We start from the raw sequence: 8,655 nt of genomic DNA on the forward strand, positions 1-8,655 counted from the left end.
GAGAATGGGGTTAGGAGAGGTAGATCAACCATGATTGAATGGCAGAGTAGACTTGATGGGCCGAATGGCGAATTCTATTCCTATTCCTTAAATAAAAGTGCAATAATAAATACAACGACGAATGCAAAACAGCAGAATGGTGCAGGATTGTGGTGCAATCTGAAGTAGTATAAAAAATAAATAAAAGTAGAGGTAGCACAAAAAAAAGTTCAAGAACAGAATGACTGAATGAGTTAAGAGAACGAGTACGCAAAATCATTTCGGGGAAGGGAATGTGAAAGAGGTAGAAAGTCTATTAGCAGATGGGAAGAAACGGTTCTTGTCTGATTACCAAATTTCAAGCGCCTGTATTTTTACCCAGAGGGTAGAAGAGTGAAAAGGCAACAGGCATCATTACCGATACTTCCAACCACTGTGATGCAATGCACCATGGAAGGAAGTGAGAAGCCTGTAAAGGAGCATCTGTCGATTCAGGTGGTCATGAGCAGAACAGTTGCCACACCAGGTTATGATGCATCCCGTTAGAATACTCTCTTTAGCACATGTGTAAATATTCAAAGGAATCTTTGTTGACACAGCGATTTCCTTCCTTAGATCGACAATCAACTCTTGTCTTGCCATTGTTCTGGAGCATGGCATAAGGTTATTGAGTCCTTTCTTGGATTCTATCAATTCATTGTTATTGAATTAGCTGACAACAGTGGTATGATTGGCAAACGTAAAGATCGGATTGGCACTATACTTGGCCTCACAGTCATGGCAAAAAGGAATAGAACAAGAGGCTGGGAACACAATCTTGAGGAACACCAGTGTTGAATGTCAGGGTGGAGGAAATGTTATGAAAATTCTAACTGAATGAGGTCTACCGGACAGGAAGTCCAGAAGTCCTAAGGCCAAGGTCCAGGATTTTCAAGATGAGCTTATTCAGTATTATCGTGTTGAAAGCCATGATCATATTGAATGGCGGTGCAGGCTCGAAAGGCCGAATGGCCTACTCCTGCACCTATTTTCTATGTCTATGTTTCTATGAAAGCTGAGCGGTAGTCAACGAATAACTTCCTGACATAGGTGTTCTTATTGTTAAGGTAATCCAGAGCTAATTGGAGTGCAAGGGAAATGCCGTCCTCTGCAGACCTATTTCTCCGTAGGCGAGTGACAAAGAGACTGGATTATCCACGAGGCGGGCAGTGATGTGGCCAATAGCCAATCTTTCAAAGCATTTCATTATGGTTGATGTTAAAGCAGTAGTCATTGAGACAGGCCACGATATATTTTGTGAGGACTGGAATGATGGAGGTGTCAAGTTTGCAACATCTCCAAGTTTGCGGATGACACGAAGCTGGGGGGCAGTGTTAGCTGTGAGGAGGATGCTAGGAGGCTGCAGGGTGACTTGGATAGGTTGGGTGAGTGCGCAAATGCATGGCAGATGCAGTATAATGTGGATAAATGTGAGGTTATCCACTTTTGTGGCAAAAACAGGAAAGTAGACTATTATCTGAATGGTGGCCGATTAGGAAAAGGGGAGATGCAACGAGACCTGGGTGTCATGGTACACCAGTCATTAAAAGTAGGCATGCAGGTGCAGCAGGCAGTGAAGAAAGCGAATGGTATGTTAGCTAGACAGGCTAGATACAGGAAGATTGTTCCCGATGTTGGGCAAGTCCAGAACAAGGGGTCACAGTTTAAGGATAAGGGGGAAATCTTTTAGGACCGAGATGAGGAAAACATTTTTCACACAGAGAGTGGTGAATCTCTGGAATTCTCTGCCACAGAAGGTAGTTGAGACCAGTTCATTGGCTATATTTAAGAGGGAGTTAGATGTGGCCCTTGTGGCTAAAGGGATCAGGGGGTATGGAGAGAAGGCAGGTACAGGATACTGAGTTGGATGATCAGCCATGATCATATTGAATGGTGGTGCAGGATCGAAGGGCCGAATGGCCTACTCCTGCACCTATTTTCTATGTTTCTATGTGTCCTTGGTGTGGATGGGGACACTAAACTTTTGAAGTGAGAGATGTCAGTGAAAACTATGCAAAGTTGATTTAGGGTATGATTCTAGAAACCATCCATTGACACTATCCGAATCATGCAACATAAAAACAGGCCCTTCGGCCCAATTTCTCCATGCTGACCAAGATGCACCATTTACTATCTTTACACCCACAGCTTTCTAAACCTTTGTCTTTTAAATGTTGTTACTCCACCTGCCTCAACTACTTCCTCTTGCAGTTCGTGCCATATACCAATTATCCTCTGTCCAAACAAGTTGCCTTTCAGATTCCTTTCTCCTCTCACCTTAAGCCTTTGCCCTCTAGTTCTCATTTCCCCTATCCTGGGAAAAGGAATATGTGCATTCACCCTCATGATTTTATACACATGAGCGGCACAGTGGCCAGCTGATAGAACTTGGAAGTATTCTTCTGAAGGAGGGTCTCGACCCGAAACGTCGCCTATTCCTTCGCTCCATAGATGCTGCCTCACCCGCTGAGTTTATCCAGCATTTGTGTCTACCATAGAAACATAGAAACATAGAAAGTAGGTGCGAGAGTAGACCACCAGGTCCGTCGAGCCCGATTGAACTGCTGCTTTTCAGTACCAGAGAGCTGGATTGCGTTTTCTTTCCTTAATTTAAATTGCAACACCATTTGCTCTCTTACCTCTGCCTGTGTCATGCCTGTTGCATCTGGAACATTGAGCTGCCATCATGCACCTTCCCAGGAATTATCCCTCAAAGGCAGTAATAAATGAATTGTTTTTCTTCAACAGTTTGACAGTTTCACGGTCGTCTTTGCTGATGTTGACTTTTAAATTAAAAAATTGTGAACTGTGAGGATTAGATTTGAATTGATATCAGCACATTCATTTTTTTTAAATAAAAATATTGTGACTGCTACAAATATTGGGGGGAAAAACGGAAAAAGTTTGAAATAATCAGTAGGGCAACATGAATTGGGGGGGGGGGGGTGGGGTTGGTGGCGGGGGGTGCGCGGAGAGCAAAGGGGTTGAGGAAGAAACAAAAGTTTCTTTATATGTGATAGTGGAAAGCAGGAGACATCAAATGATAAGAGAGTATGGTGCAGGCCAGGATTCAGTGGAACAGTTGAAAACAAAATATGGCCTTGAAGATATAAATGAGAACAATTTACACTTCATACACACCAAAACCATTATCTAAAATTCTTGAATGAGGCTGCAATCCATTTAGCCAAATTATGTATATGTGCTTATTTTAAGCTTTGAAACGTTGTAGAAGGCAGAGGTAAAATGAGACCTTGAATTAAAGTAGGAAGTTGGAATGAGCAGAGGTGTTCTGCATAGCAGACACCAATCTGCATTTAGTCTTCCAAACATAAAGACACTGCATCAATAGCTGCAACTGAAGTATAAGAAATAGAATGAAGTACAAATCACTGCTTCACTGTGCATTTGAGGTTTAGTGTAAGAGGACGATAAACGATCGGGTATTATAAAGGAAAGAGAAACACGAGGCTGCAGATGTCGGAATCTGGAGCAACAAACGACCTGTTGGAGGAACTGAGCCATTTGAACAGCTGAAACATCGACAGTTCCTTTCTCCCGATAGATACTGCTTGACCTGTTGAGTTTCTCCTGCAGATTGTTTGTTACAAAGGAAAGAGATGATGAGGTATGAGGTGAAGGAATTATTGGTGTTGATTGCAGTGAATTAGTGTGTGCTGGAGGAATCAGCAATAACATGCTGCAAATGCCAGAAATGTCAGTGGGATCTGTAGAACGGGACGCTGAATGGTACAGGAGGGGATTCCTGTCCTCCAGATGGTTCCTCCAGAAGCAGTTTTTTTTTTTTGCCTGCAATAATCCATAGTTATGGAACAATGGGTGAGAAAGGAGCAAAGGAATTGAAATCCCCTTCATTGTTTTTATGGTGAAGATAAATCCTCAGCTGAGAAAAATAGAAAATATAACGGCTACTGTTTACTTGTGTATCAAAATGTCTAATTATGTTCTTGTGCAGAAGAATTGACCCCATTTATTTCTCTCCATACAGTCCTTTTTACAAGATCGCAATGAACCTCCTCAACTGCTAATGGACTTTAAACACACATTTCCTGTTATGTTTCCATTTAATCCTTCTGCACTCAACCTGGACACCATACACATCCCAGCAAATTTGAACTTGACTTTCCTCATTCGAGTGTAGAACAAAGCTTTGTGTGGACATTTACAGAAGAAAGTATGGAGAGAGAGAAGAAAGCTGAACATTGGATATTTGCTGCATCTCAATCAAAATTATTATGGAACAATTAATCATGCAATACCATATCAAAACTTGATTGGTGGCCAAAATAACCCATCATCACTTCTAATAAACATCGACATGAACATTTGTGATGCATTCAGAAGGAACATTGGACATTTCCAATGATAAACCATGATTTATTTTTGTAATTAACAAAGCAATGCCCATTTTTTGAGTAGAATGTAAAAAAAAAGCAAAGAAGACTGTGCCACAGATTTTGATATTTATGAACCGTGCAAAGTTTATAATCAAAAGAAAACAGCAGTGGGGTTCATAATGTGATTTCTGCATGTTTTGCAACTCATCTCTTTGGTTTACTGTCACAGTTCAAGCATGAAATGGAATTGGCTTTTTTGGATCTAATCTGTGAGTCACCAATATATAGTCACAGTGACTTTTAAGAGAAGAGGAAATGTAAAATAGGGATCGGCTTTGAGTCTGCGCAATGCATACAGCCAAATTAGAGCTAATATCGCCTTTCCATTAGGCTATATATTTCCCCCTCATTTCTGCTGTGACCATTGGTGTGGACATGGTTTATCGCTTTGTTATTTGAGCTGATTAAAACCATGTAACTGCTTATTTGACATTTACATAAAACGCTATTGAGCGGTTTGCCTGAAGTTTCCATTGGGAACTTTGACTCTGAAATGGGAACATTTATCTGTGCGATTGCACTTCACTCATTATGCGATAAATGTAATTGTGTCTTACATAACTCTGAGAAGCAATGGCCATTTCAATTGGAGTAATTGATGTAATGTATTAAGTTAGGACCAAAAATATCTACAATGTTTGAAATGGAGTTAGCACAATATTCTGGTGTCTCTGTTTAGTATGGATGATAAAGTAACTAAATTTATTTATTGGGCGATTGAAATTTGCAGAAACTACCCCATTACGGTAAAATTCAGGATGTTGGTAAACATTCATTGTATAGATTTTGTAACATCTGAGAATTGGCTCCTGTACTGAGGCAGCAAAACTGCACTGGCGTATTCAGTGCCTCGATATCTAAATCCAGCAGACTTTTATAAAATGAACATAGTTTGCTGCTACCTGATAGTGGGTTACATTTGATTTAACCTCACAGCTTTGCAACAATCTTCAATGTGTGGGATGAATGAGCTCTTTACACCTCTGACTGAATTTTGATTGATTGCATGTTCTTCAAAAATATTTTAAAACATTTCACCTGGTCATAAATTGCAATCATATTTTTTATCAATTGCATATTTCTATGTTGAAGCCTTTGCAAGAAAATTGATTGCACAAACACAGTTGGAATCGTATGAAATATAAACATGTTGAACATAACTATCCATTGGGGAACAGTATATGAATTTTCATGATCAATAACCTTGTCTAACTGTTGGGCCCTATTCTGTGAATCCAAAGTGCACAGTTCCGATAAAAATCCCAGAGAATCTACAGGTGAACACAAATACCAACAAAATGCTCAATCCTCAAACATCATCTTCCTGTTTCTACTTCTCAGCTGCCCTTCCCACCTTCACAAAGGAGCAACAAAGTGGAACCACAAAAATGACAAAGAATATAGCATTCCCTTCAAGTTTTCCAACAAATGGAGTGCTTGCTAAGAGAAATGGGTCAAATAAGCAAAGATCTTTGATTGCAAAAGACAATGTCACTAAAATGTTGTGTTTAAATATTGACAAATTCTATTCCTTAAATAGATTGATATAAAAAAAATATTTGTAATATTTCAAGTTAGGTGTGTTTGGTTTTTTTCTTAGTTTAAATTGTCATTTAGATTTATGAAAGAAAAACAATGTAAACAAGTATATAGCAATGCTAACTTTATTAAATTGCATGAAAAAGTGATGCAGCATTATGTTCAGATATTGTTGGGAAAGAAGCAAGCACAAAAATTGTAATTAAACACCCTTTTTCACAGACTGTTGTACCGTTTAAATCTGACTCATATTTTTGGACGCCTAGCGGGTAAAGTGACTCATTTATTCAAATGCATTTATCACAGAACTTATCAGTTGTCCTGATTATTGGGTGGGAAAATGTACCACTTGCTATTCTAAATCAGAAAGACAATGTCTATACAATTTCTATTCTCTGAAGTTAGCAGACTTCAGATGGTTAAGGAGATAGATACCACAGCATGTACAATTAAGAAAGATGAAATTAGCAGCAGTTCCAGTCAGAAGAGAGTGCTCAAGGACGACAAGTTCATGTTTAAATGATGCACCTTATGGAATGGAATACTTTATTGTCACATGTGACAAAGCACAATGAAATTCTTTGCTTGCATACCCAAGGTATACAAATAGCGGCCACCTACGGCGCTGTCAAAGTTACAAAGTACGCACGCTCCTCCTATGTTCCCCCCCCCCACCCACCCCATCATTAATTGCACTGAGGACTTAACTCCCTGACTAGTCACATGATGCAAGATCACGCATAATGGGCTGGATGTCACAGTTGGTGGTTCTGGTGCCTCAAGGCTATAGTCCTGCCCGTGCAGATCATGCACAATCTTCTGATAACTGTGTGGCTTTCCCCTACATCCCAAAGACATGTTGGTAAGTTAAATAGCTGCTTAAATTACTTGCACGATGCCAGGAATAAAGGACATTAATTGCGAGGAGATTAGAAAAGTTGGTCGTAGTGAAGGGCAATTTAATAGCAGTATTAAAACCATAAAAGACATTGGAGTAAATGAAGAAAATCTGATTCCACTGACAAGTGGGAACACGCCCAAAGAACATTGATTTAGGAAGTGACAAAACAAAAACAGAACAGGCGAGGCAAATTTGATTTGCATAACAAATTAAAGTCTGGAATTACTGGTTGTAAGGGGAAGATAATTTAATAGTAATAACCTAAAGGGAATTGGATACACCTAAAAGTAAAGATCTATTGGGGGAAAATCAGAACTGATTAATTTAATATGTCATAAAAAAAATGCTGGCCTGATGAGCAGACAAACTTGTTTCTGTGTTAGACTTTATCGGTGGTTCACTACAAATTTCTGAAGGACACATAGCAATTGAAATATTTTAACTTTGTGAACCAAAGTTGTCACCATACTTTCAGGAATATGTTTTATTGAATGCATTACTGTTATACAGTGAAGCATAGAAACAGAAACATAGAAAATAGGTGCAGGAGGAGGCCATTTGGCCCTTCGAGCCTGCAACGCCATTCATTGTGATCATGGCTGATTATCCACAATCAGTAACAAAAAGTAAAAGTTTACTTTTAGTGACTGGTGTACGAGGACACCCAGGTCTCGTTGCACTTCATTTTTTCCTAATCTCAAACAGTTGAGATAATAATCTGCCTCCTTGTTCTTGCCGCCAAAGTTGATAACCTCAAATTTATCTACATTATACTGCATGTGCCATGCATCTGCCCACTCACTCAACCTGTCCAAGTCACTCTTCGCAGTTCACACTGCCACCCAGCTTTGTCATCTGCAAATTTACTAGTGTTACTTTTAATCCCATCATCTAAATCAGGGGTCGGCAACCTTGTTCTGCATAGGGGCCAGGACCCATGTCTGTGAATGGATGGCGGGCCGCATCTACCGTCATAGTTAATAAATGGAGGTAATAATACTTACTAATTAAAATTTGACATATTTATAAATTTAGGCAATATTATGTCTACTGAACATAGCAATTAGTTTGAGACACTGGTATTGAAACTACCTGTAGATCAAACAGTATTGCTGATTTGATCCGTGTCTGGTTTTTGCTGCTGACCTGATCAATAATCCATGTCAGGTGGTGCTCTATAATCCATGTCATAATCCATGTCACACTACCACCTGGTGGAATGCGGGCAGCCATGTTAGTTAGTTCAACTTACGACTCGGAGCCTACAGTACTCATTTTGATGGTCTCTGTATGTATTCCACACAAGATGGCGGACTGCAGGAGTGGGGTGCCGTTGTGTATGGCTGCTCTGCCTGCAGTCCGTCCTTTCACCCTTTTTTATTTTTATTATCAGTCCTGTTACTACAAAATGTTTGTTGGAGGTCTTCTTTTATGTGGGGGGGGGGGAGGGGAAGGGGGAAACTTTTCCTGGTCCCTACCTGGTCGGAGAGGCGGTTTCCCTCCGAGCTGCTTCTTCGCCCCTTCCTCGCGGCCTACCATCAGACTGTTGCAGCGTTTCATAGAAACATAGAAATTAGGTGCAGGAGTAGGCCATTCGGCCCTTCGAGCCTGCACCGCCATTCAATATGATCATGGCTGATCATCCAACTCAGTATCCCGTACCTGCCTTCTCTCCATACCCTCTGATCCCCTTAGCCACAAGGGCCACATCTAACTCCCTCTTAAATATAGCCAATGAACTGGCCTCGACTACCCTCTGTGGCAGAGAGTTCCAGAGAT

General features: G+C 40.3%; 1 protein-coding gene across 1 annotated transcript in view; it reads left to right on the forward strand.

Moving 5' to 3' along the window:
• Window positions 1-6,200, forward strand: part of myo5b (myosin VB) — a 229,768-nt gene extending 223,568 nt beyond the window's left edge. The window contains exon 40 of the mRNA XM_033033539.1: window positions 4,028-6,200. Within this exon, the coding sequence (XP_032889430.1) occupies window positions 4,028-4,180 (153 nt within the window). The 3' untranslated portion in view covers window positions 4,181-6,200. The remainder of the gene's footprint in view (window positions 1-4,027) is intronic.
• The last annotated feature ends 2,455 nt before the right edge of the window (window positions 6,201-8,655 follow it).

The sequence above is a fragment of the Amblyraja radiata genome, chromosome 1 (genome assembly GCF_010909765.2).
Source record: "Amblyraja radiata isolate CabotCenter1 chromosome 1, sAmbRad1.1.pri, whole genome shotgun sequence".
Taxonomy (NCBI): domain Eukaryota; kingdom Metazoa; phylum Chordata; class Chondrichthyes; order Rajiformes; family Rajidae; genus Amblyraja; species Amblyraja radiata.